The following is a 17,743-nucleotide window of genomic DNA, read 5'->3' as shown; positions in this document are numbered from 1 at the left end:
CTCCCTGGCCCTCGGTCTAAGAAATCGCCATGGATCCACTCCCCCCATTTGGTCCATAAACCCCTTGAGCACCTTGGCCGCTGCCGGCCTTCTTCCGGTCTTAGATCTGGATCTATCTAACCCTGGGTCCAGCACGGTGTTGAAGTCCCCTCCCAATATCAAGTTTCCTACCTCCAGGTCCGGTATACGACCCAGCATCCGCTTCATAAATCCCGCATCGTCCCAATTCGGGGCATATACGTTAACCAGCACGACCTCCATTCCCTCCAGCCTGCCACTCACCATTACATATCTACCTCCGCTATCTGCCACAATGCTCCTTGCTTCAAATGCTACCCGTTTCCCCACCAATATGGCCACCCCTCTATTCTTTGCATCTAGCCCTGAGTGGAACACCTGTCCCACCCATCCTTTCCTTAACTTAACTTGGTCCGCCACCTTCAGGTGCGTCTCCTGGAGCATAGCCACGTCTGCCCTTAGTCCTTTCAAGTGCGCGAGCACTCGGGCCCTTTTAATCGGTCCATTCAGGCCTCTCACGTTCCACGTGATCAGCCTCACTAGGGGACTACCTGCCCCCCTTCCCGTGTCGACTAGCCATCACCTTCTCTAGGCCAGTCCCGTATCCCGCTTCCGCGCTCCCACTCGCTCCCCAGGCGTCGCATTCCATCCCCGTCCACCCACTCTTTAGCCATTTCCTCTTTGATTTCCGCAGCAGCAACCCAGTTATCCCCCCCTCCCCCCCACCCCCCGCTAGATCCACCTCTAGCGTGATTGCTCCCCCCATATTACTTCCACAAGTCAGCTGACTTCAACTGACCCCTCCTGCTCCCTCCTTGACCCCCCCGTGTGGGGAACTCCCATCTACCTTGCACCTGTCTTCCCGCCATTATCTTTCTGGCGCGGGAACATCCCTATATCTGACCCGCCTCTTGTGGCGCAGCACCCTTTCCCCTCCCACTCCCATTCCTCATTCTCCGCCTATGTCCCTTCTTTCCCCCCCCCCACCGGCGCCCACATTTCTTAGTGTCTCCCCCCTTCCCAATTTACTTCTCTATTTACATCGACAATAACATTCCCTACAGTATCAGTCCCTCAGTTCCGATCCAATTTCTCATCTTTAATAAAGGTCCATGCTTCTTCCGCCGTTTCGAAATAATGGTGTCTCTCCTGGTACGTGACCCATAGTCGTGCCGGCTGCAGCATCCCGAACTTCACCTTCTTTTTGTGTAACACCTCCTTGGCTCGGTTAAAACTCGCCCTCCTTCTCGCCACCTCCGCACTCCAATCCTGGTACACCCGTACCACTGCATTCTCCCATCTGCTACTCCGCACCTTTTTAGCCCATCTCAGGACCTCTTCTCTATCTTTAAGGCGGTGAAATCGCACGATTGTCGCCCTAGGTGGTTCTCCCGCTTTTGGTCTTCTCGCCGGGATCCGATGGGCCCCCTCCACCTCTAAGGGGCCCGCAGGGGCCTCAGCTCCCATCAACGAGCTTAGCATCGTGCTTACATAAGCCCCGCAATCCGCTCCTTCCACTCCCTCAGGGAGACCCAGTATCCGAAGGTTCTTCCTTCGCGCTCTGTTTTCTAGGGCCTCAATCCTTTCAATGCACTTTTTGTGGAGCGCCTCGTGTGTCTGTGTTTTGACCGCCAGGCCCAGGATCTCGTCCTCATTATCCGTCACCTTCTGCTCCACCACGCGGAGCTCTGTCTCCTGGGTCCTTTGTGCCTCCTTAAGCCCCTCAATTGCCTGTAGCATCGGGGTCAGCACCTCCCTCTTTAGTAGCTCCACACACCGTCTCAAGAATTCGTCTTGCTCGGGCCCCCATGCCGCCTGGGCTTTCTCTGCCGCCATCTTGTGTCTTCTCCCTTTCTGTCCCTATCGTCGAGGATTCCTCGCGCTGCAGCCGCCGCCGCCGATATTTTCCTCTTTCGTTGGGGGGAGGGGGACTCCCTATTCACTCACCCCACACCGGGTTTCGTCGCGCGAAAATTTCCCGTTGAGGCTCTTAAAAGAGCCCGAAGGTCCGTTGGAGCTGGAGCCGCCGAAACGTGCGGCTTAGCTGGTCATCGCCGCAACCGGAAGTCCCCAATATTTTTCTCTGCTGCCCTGTTTGAATTTTGTCCTTGGTTTCTCCACCTATCACTTTTCTTATTCACTTTTCAACCTTTTGCTTTTGTCCTTGCTCCCTCTTTCTCTGACTCCTTGCGTCGGTTCCCATCCCCCTGGCATTTTGTTTCAACCCTCCCCAACCGCTCCAGCAAATAGCCCCCCTAGGACATCAGTCCCAGTCCTGCCCAGGTGTAACCCGTCCATTTTGTACAAGTCCCACCTCCCCCAGAACCAGTCCCAATGCCCCAGGAATTTGAAACCCTCCCCCTGACACCATCTCTTCAGCCACGTATTCATCCTATATATCCTGTCATTTCTACTCTGACTAGCACGTGGCACCGATAGTAATCCTGAGGTCACTACCTTCGCGGTCCGATTTCTTAACTTCCTTCCGGGTTCCCTGTATTCTGCTTTCAGGACCTCATCCCTTTTATACCTATGTTGTTGGTACCGATGTGTACCACGACCACTGGTTGTTCACCCTTCCCCTCCAGAATGTCCTGTACCCGCTCCGAGACATCATTGATCCCAGCACCAGGGAGGCAATATACCATCCTGGAGTCTCGTTTGCAGCCACTGGAACGCCAGTCTATTCCCCTTACAATTGAATCCCCTTTAACTATTGCACTGTCACACTTATCCCCCCTCCCCTCTCCCCGACCGTGGTGCCACGAGTTTGGCTGTTGCTGTTTTCTCTTGAGAGGCCATTCCCCTCAACAGCATCAAAAATAGTATATCTCTTCTGCAGGGGAATGGCCACAGGAGATTCCTGCACTACCTGCCTCGCTCTGTTGCTCTGTCTGGTGGTCACCCATTCTCTTCCTGCCTGCGGAGTTTGAGCCTGTGGTGTGACCACCTCTCTATGGTGCTAACCATGATACTCTCCGACTCGAACTGTCCCCAGCCTGCCACATGGAGCAAGAGGAGCAAACCATGCCTTGGTGCTGTGTTGCCATGATTTATTCCTTTAAATTAAACTTTTGAAATTAAACTTTAGAAAGATGTTTTTGTGTCAGATTATATCCAATCTCACATACACTACTTAATTAGCATTTTTTTTTAAAACTGAGTATTTATCGCTCTTGATCTGAGAACAAATTATAATAGTTATTGAATTGAAATTAAAATAGTTATTTAAATCAACTTAAAAATGGTAATTTAAATCAACCCCAAATAGTTAATTAGGTCAAATTAAAAAATTAAAAAATAGTAATTCAAATCAACTTAAAAACTTAAAATGTGGGGTCATGGCATCTTTGATTTCACCCAGGCCCTCCTTGAAAACTTGCGTGTACTTCCCTGGACATGGTATAATTCCCCAGTGGCCATCCTGATGATCCAAATGGAGCCACTGTCGCCAATCATGGCCCAGAAGACTTGGCCGGGGCCCTGCACTATTATCAAGGGCAACCGGACGGACTGCTGTCCGGAGGCAACTGGGGTCCTTGTTGTACCCGCGATGGCTAGTGGTTTCCCCATGTTGCCAACCGCACCTCAACGTCCCTTAAGATTTCCGTCCTGATCTTTTCGAACATCTGCCATCCTATCACGGAGACTGCAGCCCTTGTGCCCAGTTCCATTTCTAGTGGGTGCCCATTCACCTGGTTGGGGATTTTGATGGGGGAACCCCACAGTGCGGTGATGCAATTCAACTGCATCGTCTTTGTCAGGCTGCTTTTGGTAGAGGGTCTTAGCTCTAGGAGGGCACCTCCCTCGATCAGGATGACGCACTTATTGACTGACCTGGTGTTGCCTGTCCCTATGGTTTCTTTGGCCACAGGAGCCGCCCCTTTGTGAATCCTCCTCCAGTGGTTCTGGGGAGATATCTTGCCTGGCTGCAGTGGCTCTCGGCCAATGTGCCTGGCCCTGACAGTGATCCTACAAGGGCCGGGGTCCCAGAGGTTCCACTTCTTGAGGGTGCTGCCTATCTGGGGGGAGGGCGTCCTATGCTATTCGCCTCAATCCCTGGAGCTCCTGGACTCCCCTCCCTGTGCTCTCCAGTGAGGGAAAGATCTTGATGGCCCTTTTTAGGTTTGACCAGCAATTGCCGCTGGGTTGCCATGGTGTTCATGCCACATACACAACGGTCTCATAGCATCTCGGGTAGGGATTAGCCTTCATTGCAGTGATCCACCAGTATGTGTGATCGTGCCAGAAACTCAGTACAGACTCCTTCGGGGTTCTCTCGGCCAGATTAAATCGGTATCTTTGAACAATGACCGACAGCTTGGGGTCATAGTGGTTTGTTATGAGCACTGCCAATTCCTCAAACGTCTTGGAGTCTGGGGCTGCAGCGTTGGTTCAGTTCTTTGTGACGCTGAAAGTGGAGGCCCCACAGGCGGTCAAAAGAATCACCTTCTGGTGGTCTTCCCCAGTAATAGCGGTTGCCCTGAAGAAATAGCGCATAAACTCCGCGTACTGAGCCCAGTCTTCCACACTCGCATCAAACACGCTGAGACTACCGAAGAGAGGCATTTTTTGAGACAGTGCGAACCTTGCTCCTTTGCAATGAGAAGCAGCCATAGTTTGAGGGGCCAGCAGCGCCGTCTGTAATTCCGTTTTATCCTCATTGCCAATATTGTAGGCAGTGAGGAATCTCAAAAAGGTGAGTCAAAAGTAGTTTATTTCCTACTCACAGCTAGGAAATACAGCAACTAAGCAACAGTCCAAGTCCCAGCTGGGACCATCCTGGGATGCCAGCTCCTTCCTGGACCAACTTTTATCTGGGCAGCATGGTAGCACAGTGGTTAGCACAGCTGCTTCACAGCTCCAGGGTCCCAGGTTCGATTCCCTGCTTGGGTCACTGCCTGTGCGGAGTCTGCACGTTCTCCCCGTGAATGTATGGGTTCCCTCCGGGTGCTCCGGTTTCCTCCCACAGTCCAAAGATGACCCGGTTAGGTGGATTGGCTATGCTAAATTGCCCTTAGTGTCCAAAAAGGTTAGATGGGGTTACTGGGTTATGGGGATTGGGTGGAGGCATGGGCTTAGGTGGGGTGCTCTTTCCAAGGGCCGGTGCGGACTCGATGGGCTGAATGGCCTCCTTCTGAACTGTAGATTCTATGATTGTATGATCGTATGATCTCAGGGAATGACCACACCTGCTGTTGTGCCTCCGCCCCTCAGGGGGGAAATTGTACGCCACGTGCCCAAGGGGAGGTCTATGGAATCATCCCGGTGGGTCTCATGGCGGTTAGAACAGAAAGGTTACAGAACTAATTGCTACCTAAGCCATTAATCAACAGAGAGACATAATGCAGAAAGAAAAAATATTGGAATAGTTAATACTCACAGAACATGTTGTATCGCTGAAGCTGTCTTTGTGACCTTACCCAATTGAGGCATAGACCGTATAATTGAGAAAATTCCAGAACTTATTTTCTGGCTGTCGTTCAGATCAAATATGGTCTTAATTTCTTCACCATACTGCACCAGTGCAAATTCACACTAAAAAAAATATATATATTAATTTCTGTGACCAAATTAGTGCCTAATATTTCAGAAATTATTATTTATCGTCTGATTTAAGGGAATAAGATCACTTTTACAAAACCAAGAAAAGCTGAGGATGATAGAAATCTGAAATAAAACATAAAGGTCGCGATTCTCTCAAAAAGGGATCAAAGTCCCCGAGCTCCGCTCGCCGGAACTCCCCATTGTAGCGAGAGATCAACATGCCATTTTTAAACGGCGGTCGCTATCACCGAGGGCCCCAAAACCATGCCTGCTCCCTCCCCAAACACACTGTGGGAGGGATCCCCCCCACAGATCCCCCAAATGTCAGCTTGGTGCCGCCAACCTGCAACCCTTCAGTGCCCATGCCAGCGTCATTTGGGCCCCTGGGCAGTATCAGGATGGTATCCACATCGCATTGCCAGACTAGCTCTGCCAGGGTGCTGATGCACCGTCAATTACCACGAGACGAGAATGGTGGAACATTCGAGGCTTTATTCAACAAGATGTTGTGCCTCCTGTAGCTGGAACCAGAATGGCTGCAACGCAGAAGAGCACACACATTTAAACGCCGCCTGCTGGGCGGAGCCAGCAGGCAGGGATTTACCATTGTACCTCTAATATGCGGGCAGTGCCATAATACAGAGAATATACCACTAATGGTGTTCACCACATTCACCCCCTGTTAAAAAAGGAGTCCGGCGGGGGTGGTGGAAACATTACAAATTAAGTCTGTCGGGGGCCTTGACCCTCCTCCGCGATCGCCTCGGTTCTGGTGATGATGTGGGCGCTGACTTGGTCACCTGCGACTCCGGGAGCGTGTTCTCCTTGTCTTTGTCACCCCTGAGTGGATCCAGTGGGAGGACGGATCCCGCTGGGGTGGGGGCTGCGGTGAGGTTCGCTGGAGGGAAGGTGAGTGGCTCAGGGGTGAATGAGGCAACCGGGGTGGGGGGGGGGGGGGGGGGAGAGGGGGGGGTCAGGTCAGGGGTCGCGGGTGGGGATCCAGCGGGTGCCAGGTCCCGGAGGGAGACTGTGTCTTGGTGCCCGTCAGGGTGTGCCACGTAGGCGTACTGCGGGTTTGCATGTAAGAGGTGGACTTTTTCAACCAAGGGGTCCGACTTATGGGTCCGCACATGCTTCCAGAGGAGGACGGGTCCAGGAACTGTCAGCCATGTTGGGAGCGAGACCCCAGAGTTGGACGTCCTGGGGAAGGCAAACACACATTCGTGAGGGGTCTCATTAGTCGAGGTGCAGAGGAGCGATTGGATGGAATGGAGCGCGTTGGGGAGGACCTCCTGCCAGCGGGAGACTGGGAGATTTTTAGACCGCAGGGCCAGCAGGACGGCCTTCCAGACCGTCGTGTTCTCCCTCTCCACCTGCCCGTTTCCCCGGGGGTTGCAGCTGGTCGTCCTGCTCGAGGCGATGCCCTTGCTGAGCAGGAACTGACGCAGCTCATCGCTCATAAAAGAGGATCCCCGATTGCAGTGGATGTAGGTGGGGAAACCGAACAGAGTGAAGATGCTGTGCAGGGCTTTGGTTACCGTGGCAGAACTCATATCGGGGCATGGACTGGCGAAAGGGAACCAGGAGTACGCGTCAATCATGTTCAAGAAGTACGCGTTGCGGTCGGTGGAGGGGAGGGGCCTTTTGAAGTCCACGCTGAGGCGTTCAAAGGGCCGGGAGGCCTTCACCAGGTGCGCTCTATCTGGCCGGTTGAAGTGCGGCTTGCACTCTGCGCAGACTTGGCAGTCTCTGGTGACGGTCCTGACCTCCTCAGTGGAGTAGGGCAGGTTGCAGGCCTTGACAAAATGGAAGAACCGGGTGACCCCCGGGTGGCAGAGGTCATAGTGGAGAGCCCGGAGTCGGTCCACTTGTGTGCTGGCATGGGATAGGGCATCAGAAGGCTCGTTGAGCTTCCCCGGGCGATACAAGATCTCATAATTATAGGTGGAGAGCTCGATCCTCCACCTCAAGATCTTGTCATTTTTGATCTTGCCCCGCTGTGTATTATTAAACTTGAAGGCAACCGACCGTTGGTCAGTGAGGAGTTGAACCTCCTGCCGGCCAGGTAATGCCTCCAATGTCGCACAGCTTCCACAATGGCTTGGGCCTCCTTTTCGACAGAGGAGTGCCGAATGTCGGAGGCGTGGAGGGTGCGGGAAAAGGCGGCCACGGGTCTGCCCGCCTGGTTGAGGGTGGCGGTCAGAGCTACGTCCGATGCATCGCTCTCCACCTGAAAGGGGAGGGACTCGTCGACCGCGTGCATGAGGGGCTATTTAGCACAGGGCTAAATCGCTGGCTTTGAAAGCAGATCAAGCAGGCCAGCAGCACGGTTCAATTCCCGTACCAGCCTCCCCGAACAGGCGCCGTAATGTGGTGATAGGGGCTTTCCACAGTAACTTCATTTGAAGCCTACTTGTGACAATAAGCGATTTTCATTTCATTTTCATTTCATCGTGGCCTTGGCGGTGTCCGCCTTGATGCGGTTGAAGGCCTGGCGGGCCTCAGCCGTCAGGGGAAAAACTATGGACTGAATGAGTGGGCGGGCCTTGTCCACATAATTAGGGACCCACTGGGCGTAATAGGAGAAAAACCCCAGGCATAATTTCAGGGCCTTGGGGCAGTGGGGGAGGGGGAGTTCCAGGAGGGGGGCGCATGCGGTCGGGGTCAGGCCCTAGGACTCCATTTTCCAGTACGTAGTCAAAGATGGCTAAGCGGTTGGTCCAGAACACGCATTTCTCCTTATTATATGTGAGATGAAGGAGTTTCGCGGTATGGAGGAATTTTTGGATGTTTGCGTTGTGGTCCTGTCGATCGTGGCCGCAGATGGTGACGTTATCTAGGCACGGGAAGGTGGCCCGCAGTCCGTACCGGTCAACCATTCGGTCCATCTCTCGCTGGAAGACCGAGACCCCATTAGTGACGCCGAAAGGAACCCTAAGGAAGTGATAGAGGTGGCCATCTGCTTCGAACGCAGTGTATTGGCTGTCCTCCAGGCGGATGGGGAGCTGGTGGCAGGCGGACTTCAAGTCAACTGTGGAAAAGACTCGATACTGCGCAATCTGATTGACCATGTCAGATATGCGTGGGAGGGGGTACGCGTCGAGCTGCGTGTACCGCAGATTGATGGTCTGACTGTAGTCAATGACCATCCTGTGCTTCTCCCCAGTCTTCACTACCACTACGTGAGCTCTCCAGGGGCTGTTGCTGGCCTCAATGACCCCCTCCCGCAGAAGCCGTTGGACCTCCGACCTGATGAAGGTCCTGTCCTGGGCACTGTACCGTCTGTTCCTAGTGGCGACGGGTTTGCAGTCAGGGGTGAGGTTCGCAAACAGGGTAGGTGGACGGCCTTAAGGGTCGTGAGTCTTTGGAGAAGGCACTGAAAATCCAGGCCGAGTTACTGGGCAGCGCAGAGGTGGGGGAGGACGTAGAGCCGGAAGTTGCTGAACTCTACGCCCTGGACAGTGAGGGTCACGATACAGTACCCCCGTATTTCAACGGAATGGGATCCGGAGGCCAGGGAGCTTTTCTGGGTGACGGGGTGTACCGGGAGGGAGCAGCGCCTTACCGTAGTGGGTGGATGAAGCTTTCTGTGCTCCTGGAGTCAAAGAGGCAGGTCGTCTCGTGTCCATTGATCTTCACCATCATTGTCGCGGTCGCGAGGTTGCGGGGCCGAGACTGATCCAGGGTGATAGAGGCGAGCTGTGGAAGATGCTTGGAGGTCCCGGGCTGGTCAGCGGTGGCGGAGGTAACGGTAGGTGAGGAACGGCCAGACGAGCAGAGGTCCTGAGACGCAGTCCAAAATGGTGCCGAAGATGGCGGCGCCCACAGGGCGCACATGGCAGGCGGCATCAAAGATGGCGGCACCCACGAGCTGCACGTGGCTTGTGGTGAGGAAGATGGCGGTGTCCAGGGGCCGCACGTGGCTTGCGAAGAGGAAGATGGTGGCGCCCCTGGGTCGCACATGGGGGATGTAGAAATGCCGAGCCTGAACACGGCGGCGACCGACCGGGCCTGGCAAACAGAAATGAAGTGTCCTTTCTTCCCGCACCCGTTGCAGGTTGTGCTGCACGCCGGGCAGCGCTGCCTGGAGTGTTTGTTTTGTCCGCCAAAATAACACTTGGGCCCCCCAGAGTTGGCTGGCTGCCACGTGGCGCAAGCATGCGGTGAGCTGGAGTCGGCAGCTGGTGGGGCCCACGATGCCCATGAGGGTACCGCGCGGTCGGGAGCGTAGGACTGAACGTTACGGGAGGCCACTTCTAATGAATTAGCGAGCTGCCTAGTCCCCGCAAGATCGAGCGTACCCCCTTCCAATAGCCGCTGGCGGACGTACGCAGACTTCATGCCAGTGACGTAAGCGTCTCTAATTAAGAGTTCAGTGTGCTAGACGGCCGAAACTGCCTGGCAGTCACAGTTCCTACCTAGGATCTGCAGGGCACGCAAGAAATCGTCCAGAGTCTCCACGGGGAGTTGCTGCCTTGTGGCCAGGAGGTGCCTGGCGTATACTTGATTCACCGGTCGAACGTAATGTCCCTTCAGGAGCGTTATCGCTTCGGAGTAGGTGGGCGCAACCCGGATGAGGGGAAAAACGTCAGGGCTCACCCGTGAATAGAGGACTTGGAGCTTCTGCGAGTCCGAGGGTTCTTCAGCGGCTGCTCTGAGGTAGCCTTCGAAGCAGGCTAGCCAGTGGCTGAAGGTGGACGTTGGCTGCTTGAGGGCTCAGCTGCAGGCGATCAGGCTTAATAAGGAGATCCATTGTTTAAAAATCTTGTTCAATAAATTGATGCACCGTCAATTACCATGAGACGAGAATGGTGGAGCAATCGAGGCTTTATTGAACAAGATGTTGTGCCTCCTGTAGCTGGAACCAGAATGGCTGCAGCGCAAAAGACTACACACATTTATACGCTGCCTGCTGGGCAGAGCCAGCAGGCAGGGATTTACCATTGTACCTCAAATATACGGGCAGTGCCGTAATACATAATATACCACGAGTGGTGTTCACCACATTCACCCCCTGTTAAAAAAAGAGTCCGGCGGGGGTGGTGGAACCAACAATGTCAGGGAACCACCCTGCCCAAAGGGCATGCAGCTGGAGACCTCCAATCCCCTGGGAGACCCCCACAACTGCCGTCCGTCAGTGCTAAACGGCACTCACCCAAGGTCCCCGAGGCGAAGGGGATGAATCAGGGAAAGTACCTCGGGAATTTTCACATTAGAGTGAGGCTAACTGCTCAGATATAATATGCAGATTTGACAAAAAGTGATCCTGCCCATTGTGGGCAGGATTCACATCGCAATGTCTCACGAGATCGTGTTGGAATTCACGAGACTTGGAGAGCTGGGTAGATCCCGGGAGCGAGATCTCCCGGCTTTCATCGGTCACTCTGCACAGCGGTGAGCTGCTTTTCGGGCGCAGCGTGGCCGCTGGAATCACGCCCAAAATCCTGAAATATATGGACAGGTTAACCAGCATCTGTGGAGAGTGAAACTGAGTTCACTATCAATGTTTTCCCAGCCCTGGAGTAGGAGACTGGGAGGGGGCAGGGGGTGGGCGCAGGATGCTAATAAAATAGCAGGGTCAGGACAGTTCCCCAAAGCAGTCCTACCACTGGTACTTTGGGAGTTGGACAGCAAATTTAAATAATTAAAGGTCTTATCGGGTGATTTTCTCAGGCCACTGGTAATTTCTCAGCGGTGGAGCAGGCCCTGTACTGAGTGGGAGGCTGTCAGCCTGAATAAGGTGGCCTTACTGCAGCCAACTCGGAGGCCAAAGCTGGAGGCTCCTTACCCCAAAGCGACGTAGGCCCTGTGGTAACTTGAGGCCACAAAGTCGGTAGTCAAAGAACAAAGAACCAGGAACAAAGACAAGTACAGCACAGGAACAGAACCTTCGGCCCTCGGAGCCTGCGCTGACCATGCTGCCTGTCTGAACTAAAAACCCCTACCTTTCCAGGGACCATATCCCTCTATTCCCATCCTATTCATGTAATATGTTAGAAGCCCCTTAAAAGTCACTAACATATCTGCTTCCACTACCTCCCCCGACAGCGGATTCCAGGCACTCACTACCCTGTGTGAAAAACTTCCCTTGGACATCTCCTCTAAACCTTGCCCCTCGAACCTTAAACCTATGTCCCCTAGTAATTGACTCATCCACCCTTGGGAAAAAGCTTCTGACTATTTACTCTGTCCACGTCCCTCATAATTTTGCAGACTTCTATCAGGTCGCCTTCCAGTGAGAACAAACCAAGTTTCTCTAATCTTTCCTCATAGCTAATACCCACCATACCAGGCTACATCCTGGTAAATCTTTTCTGTACCCTCTCCAAAGCATCCACATCCTTCTGGTAATGTGGCGACCAGAACTGAACACTATATTCCAACTGCGGCCGAACTAAGGTTCTATACAGCTGCAACATGACTTGCCAATTTTTAAACTCAATGCCCCAGCCGATGAACAGTAAGAAGTCTTACAACATCAGGTTAAAGTCCAACAGGTTTGTTTGGAATCACTAGCTTTCGAAGCGCAGCTCCTTCATCAGGTGAGTGCCGATGAAGGCAAGCATGCCTATTGCCTTCTTGAATACCTTCTCCACCTGCGTTGCCACTTTCAGTGACCTGTGCACGTGTACACCCAGATCCCGCTGCCTATCCAGACTCTGAAGGGTTCTGCCATTTACTCTATATTTCCCATCTGTATTAGCCCTTCCAAAATGCACTACCTCGCATTTGTCCGGATTAGACTCCATCTGCCATCTCTCCGCCCAAATCTCCAACCGATCTATATCCTGCTGCATCCTCTGACAGTCCTCATCGCTATCCGCAATTCCACCAACCTTTGTGTTGTCCGCAAACTTACTAATCAGACCAGTTACATTCTCCTCTAAATCATTTATATATACTACAGCAAAGGTCCCAGCACTGAGGAATGCCACTAGTCACAGCCCTCCATTCAAATACCCACCCTTCCACTGCTACCCTCGGTGCTGTTCTTCTGATCAAGGATTGACCAATGCCGGAGCGTGGCTGTGGTGGTGATCTACGTGCCGATTCGATTCTCGATCCTGTGCCCATACCATGTATGACACCAGACCCATCTGCTGAATTATGAAGTCTGGAACGCACATTACTCAATTGCCGAAATTTCGGACATGCACCGAATTGACAGATGAAAAATACGAAAGGCGCGTATGCCTGCCAGTGTCCTATTCTGACCATTCCTGCCCGCTGCAGACCTTCCCCCAATGTCCAGCAATATGAGGTTCAGGTGTGTGTATAGGTTCTGCCCAATGAGCAGCTCTGATGGCGCCACCCCCTTGGTGGCATGTGACGTGGGTATCGACTAGGATCAGGAACATCGATCCCTGGAAAGGGCCGGAAAAATCAATGTGAAGCTGAGGTCAAGGTCGCCCTGGCCATACCCAAGGGTGGAGGAGCTCTACCGGCGGAAACATCTGGTGCTCCTGGCACAGGCCACACCGCTGCGTTTCGGTGTCGATGCCTGGCCACCCTATGTAGCTGCGGGTCAGCATTTCCATTTTAGATACACCAGGGCGACCGGGTATTACACTCTCACCCCTGGGGACTATACTTATCTGTGTACCTCTGGCGGGGACTGTTCGCTAGGCCCATATTTTTCCAGACCTGTTGTCACGCTGTATGGGGAAATTTTAACACTGGAAAGTGGTAAAACCTGTTCATAATATCTAAGTATTTGGTAGTGTGATTCCCGATCTTTCATGGTGGGAGCCCCACTACTTCACTGGCTAGGGGCGGGGACAATGTCAACAGGAAATATGGCCAATGTAAAAGCTGTTTGGGGACTCTTGTTGGATTCTCCGTTCCAACCACTTTCCTGCCTGCCAAAAACGGGGTTGGATAATTCTCCTTGTCGCTGTATGGCTGGTCCAGATAAGTTTCTGGTCAGTGGCAATTCCCAGGATTTTGATCATGGGGGATTCAGTGATAGTAATGCTGCTGAATTGATTGATTGATTTATTGTCACATGTACCGAAGTACAGTGAAAAAAATATTTCTGCTGCCAAGGGGACGTACACAGTACGTACAAAACAGACAAAAAGAATAATTGACAAATAAGTAGTTGGTTACAATGTGGAACAAGTGCCAAACAAAGCAAATACATGAGCAAGAGCAGCTTAGGGCATCGTGAATAGTGTTCTTACAGGGAACAGATCAGTCCGAGGGAGAGTCGTTGAGGAGTCTGGTAGCTGTGGGGAAGAAGCTGTTCCTGTGTCTGGATGTGCGGGTCTTCAGACTTCTGAATCTTTTGCCTGATGCAAGGGTCTGGAAGAAGGCAAAACCTGGGAGTGAGAGGTCTCTGATAATGCTGTCTGCCTTCCTGAGGCAGCGGGAGGTGTAGACAGAATCAATGTGAGGGTGGCAAGCTTTTATGATGTGTTGGGCTGAGTTCACCACACTCTGCAGTTTCTTGTGATCTTGGGCCGAGCAGCTGCCATACCAAGCTGTGATGCAGCCAGATAGGATACTCTCTATCGCACATCTGTAGAAGTTTGTGAGAATCAATGAGACTTGCCGAATTTCTTTAGCTTCCGTAGGAAGTAGAGATGTTGTCGGACTTTCTTGACTGTTGCATCAACATGAGTGGACCAGGACAGACTGTTGGTGATGATGACCCTCAGGAACGTAAAGCTATCGACCATCTCCACTTCTGAGCCATTTATGTAGATGTGTCATACTAAGCTTCCTGAAGTCGATGATTAGTTCCTTGGTTTTGCTGACATTTAGAGAGAGGTTGTTTCGGTACACCATGCAACCAAGTGATCTATTTCCCTTTTGTAGTCTGACTCGTCGTTGTTTGAGACACGACCCACCACAGTCGTATCATCCGCAAACTTATAGATCGAATTGCAGTTAAATGTCCAGAGAAGATGATTTGATTTTCCTTTGTTGGGAACAGCCATTGCCTGGTACCTGTGCAGTGCAAATGTTACTTGCCACTTATCGGCCCAACCTGAATGGCATGTCTTGCAAAAGCAGGAATGGATTGGTTCATTAGGTGAAGAGTTACAAATGGAACAGGGAGGGCACGGTGGCACAGTGGTTAGCATTGCTGCCTCACGGCGCCAAGGTCCCAGGTTCGATTCCGACCCGGGGTCACTGTCCGTGTGGTGTTTGCACATTTCCCCGTGTCTGCGTGGGTCTCACCCCCACAATCCAAAGATGTGCAGGGTAGGCCGATTGGCTATGCTAAATTGCCCCTTCATTGGAAAAAAATAATTGGATACTCTAAATTTAAAAAAGATATATATTTTTTAAATGGAACTGAATATTATGTAATCATCAGCAAAATTCTCACATCTGACCTTATGGTGAGGTTGATGAAGCCGCTGAAGATTGTTTAGCCTCGGATACTGTCCTGAGGAACTCTCAAAATCATGATCAGAGTTTGAGAGAACTGGCCCCAACAACCACAGCCATCTTCCTTTGAGCAAGATACGACTCCAACTAGCCAAGAGTTCTCCCTCTAATTCCCATTGGTTTCAAATTTGCTGCAACTCCTTGGATTGATCAAGGGCAGTCACTCTCATCTCACCTCTGGAAGTCAGCTCTTTTGTTGTAATGAGGTCTAGAGCTGAGTGGCCCTCGCAGAACTCAAACTGAGCATTGGTAAGCAAGTTATTGGTGAGTAGGTGCCTCTTGATAGCAGTGTTGATGTGCCCTCCACCAGTCTGCTAATGATTGAGAGTACACTCATGGCAGTAATTGACTGAAATCATTCATGGCCAATCCACCTAACCTGCACATCTTTGGACTGTGGGAGGAAACCGGATGAATTTGTTCTGCTTTTGCATGCCTGTTTCATTTAATATCTGGTACTTTTTTGATTCCTTTATAGTAAGCATTGTACATTCCTCTGTTTTGAATTGCATTCATCAACTAGGCTCCTAAAATATTCAAATACTTCTGATAACTTCCATCATTTACCTCAAGGCATCTTTTCCAAATGTTTTTTGCTATGTTTATAACAAAGTCCTTTGCCTTTTGGAAATCAGATGGAATGATGCTTCCTGATCCATCCAGAACAATTGCAATCTCTGTGCCTGGAGAAACACAAACTTTAAATCAGTAATACTGAAATTAGAACATAAAAACATAAGAACCAGGAGTAGGCCATCTGGCCCCTCGAGCCTGCTCCACCATTCAATGAGATCATGGCTGATCTTTTGTGGACTCAGCTCCACTTTCCGGCCCGAACACCATAACCCTTAATCCCTTTATTCTTCAAAAGACTATCTATCTTTATCTTAAAAACATTTAATGAAGGAGCCTCTACTGCTTCACTGGGCAAGGAATTCCATAGATTCACAACCCTTTGGGTGAAGAAGTTCCTCCTAAACTCAGTCCTAAATCTACTTCCCCTTATTTTGAGGCTATGCCCCCTAGTTCTGCTTTCACCCGCCAGTGGAAACGACCTGCCCGCATCTATCCTATCGATTCCCTTCATAATCTTATATGTTTCTATAAGATCCCCCCTCATCTTTCTAAATTCCAACGAGTACAGTCCCAGTCTACTCAACCTCTCCTCGTAATCCAACCCCTTCAGCTCTGGGATTAACCGAGTGAATCTCCTCTGCACACCCTCCAGTGCCAGTACGTCCTTTCTCAAGTAAGGAGACCACTCCCCAGAAGGCCCACATAATTTTCCAAGTTTTTTTAGCCTCCCACTCTCTCTCCGCAGCCATGTCCATCCCCGTTTGTAAATACTTGTAGTAATACACGTCCGCGAGACTTCCGCCTGGGAGGGGCGGAGACCCGCAGAAGGGGCATGTTGTGTCCAAGCACTAATCACATTTAATCACCGGCATGCAAATGCCGGTTTTTCATGCCCCGCCGGCATAGGGTGCAAACCTCATTTTCACCGCCGAGAAGGGACTGGAGTTTTGTGAGGGCCACGAAGAATCCAGCACGAGTTTTAAGGATACAAAGTAATAACATTTATTTACAATAACATATATATATAACAGCAGCAGCAACTTCCCTTGCTGCACACTCCTTCCTGCTGGTTCCCAACTGGCCAGCTTTATTTATACTAGGAGTTTACTAGTGGTTTCTCCGCCCCCCTCTTTGGGGAAGCTCCTACTCCCACAGGATTGTGGGATTGTCATTAGTCCCCAGCCAATGGTAAGCAGGCAGATTATAACATCCCTCACCCCAAAGGAATCCACCGAAAACCCTGGTGAAGGAGGGCGTCGGACTCGTTTTGCCGCAGGCCGGACACCATTTGCACGCGGCGCTGGTTCAGGCGGCGTGTAACGAGACGGAGACCGGTGCTTCCGTGATGAACGGCGTAACGGTTGTACATCCACGGCCCGTGGACCCGAGGATTCCCCCTCTGATGCGTCCTGTGTCTCCATCTCGGAGTCAGAGTCTGCTGCCTCCGTCATGTCAGCGTCTCTATCTCCATTCGGTTCTGTAACGACCTGCGCAGGCTTCGAGTGAGGCACCAGTGGAAGATTGTGAGGACTACCATCCCATGTCTCTGGTCTATGCGGCTGTAGAAATGAGCTCCGGGGGCGGGGAATCTTTGGAGGGGATGATCTTCTGGACCGAACGTGGTCTACATGTTTGCGCTGGAGACGACCCTGGGCTTGCACCTGGTAAGATATAGGGCCCATTTGGCGAAAGATTACGCCAGGAACCCACTGGGCACCACCAACAAAATTCCGAACGAACACTGGGTCACCGGGCGCAAACTGCCGAATCGGCCGATGCCGAGAAAATCCCTGTCCCTGCCGTTCTTGTGTGCGGCGTACTTTTGCGCCAATGTCCGAGAAACCCATACTAAGGCGGGTGCGAAGTCTCCGGCCCATTAGGAGTTCTGCGGGAGCTACCCCAGTCACCGCATGGGGGGTGGTCCTGTACGTAAACAAAAAGCGAGCCAGTCTCGTGTCCATTGATCCGGAAGACTGCTTCTTTAGGCTTCTTTTGAATGTCTGCACTGCGCGCTCTGCCAACCCATTTGAAGCCGGGTGGTAAGGGGCAGTGCAGATATGGCGTATGCCGTTCATCTTCGTGAACCTTGCAAACTCCTCAATCGTGAATGGAGTGCAGTTATCCGTGACCAGCACCTCGAGGAGGCCATGCGTACTAAAAGACAAACTCATCTTTTCAATTGTTGCGCAGGACGTTGTCCCCT

The 17,743-nt window shown here is 51.9% G+C and overlaps 1 protein-coding gene across 1 annotated transcript in view; it reads right to left on the bottom strand.

Moving 5' to 3' along the window:
- LOC140387050 (integrin alpha-E-like) overlaps nt 1-17,743 on the bottom strand; it is a 434,586-nt gene that overhangs the window by 291,786 nt on the left and 125,057 nt on the right. Inside the window, exons 8-9 of the mRNA XM_072470061.1 lie at nt 15,532-15,647; nt 5,402-5,556 (exon numbers count right to left, since the gene is read on the bottom strand). Coding sequence (XP_072326162.1) covers nt 5,402-5,556; nt 15,532-15,647 — 271 coding nt within the window. The remainder of the gene's footprint in view (nt 1-5,401; nt 5,557-15,531; nt 15,648-17,743) is intronic.

This window comes from Scyliorhinus torazame, chromosome 12, assembly GCF_047496885.1.
Source record: "Scyliorhinus torazame isolate Kashiwa2021f chromosome 12, sScyTor2.1, whole genome shotgun sequence".
Lineage (NCBI taxonomy): Eukaryota > Metazoa > Chordata > Chondrichthyes > Carcharhiniformes > Scyliorhinidae > Scyliorhinus > Scyliorhinus torazame.
This window is presented reverse-complemented; position numbering and strand designations above follow the sequence as displayed.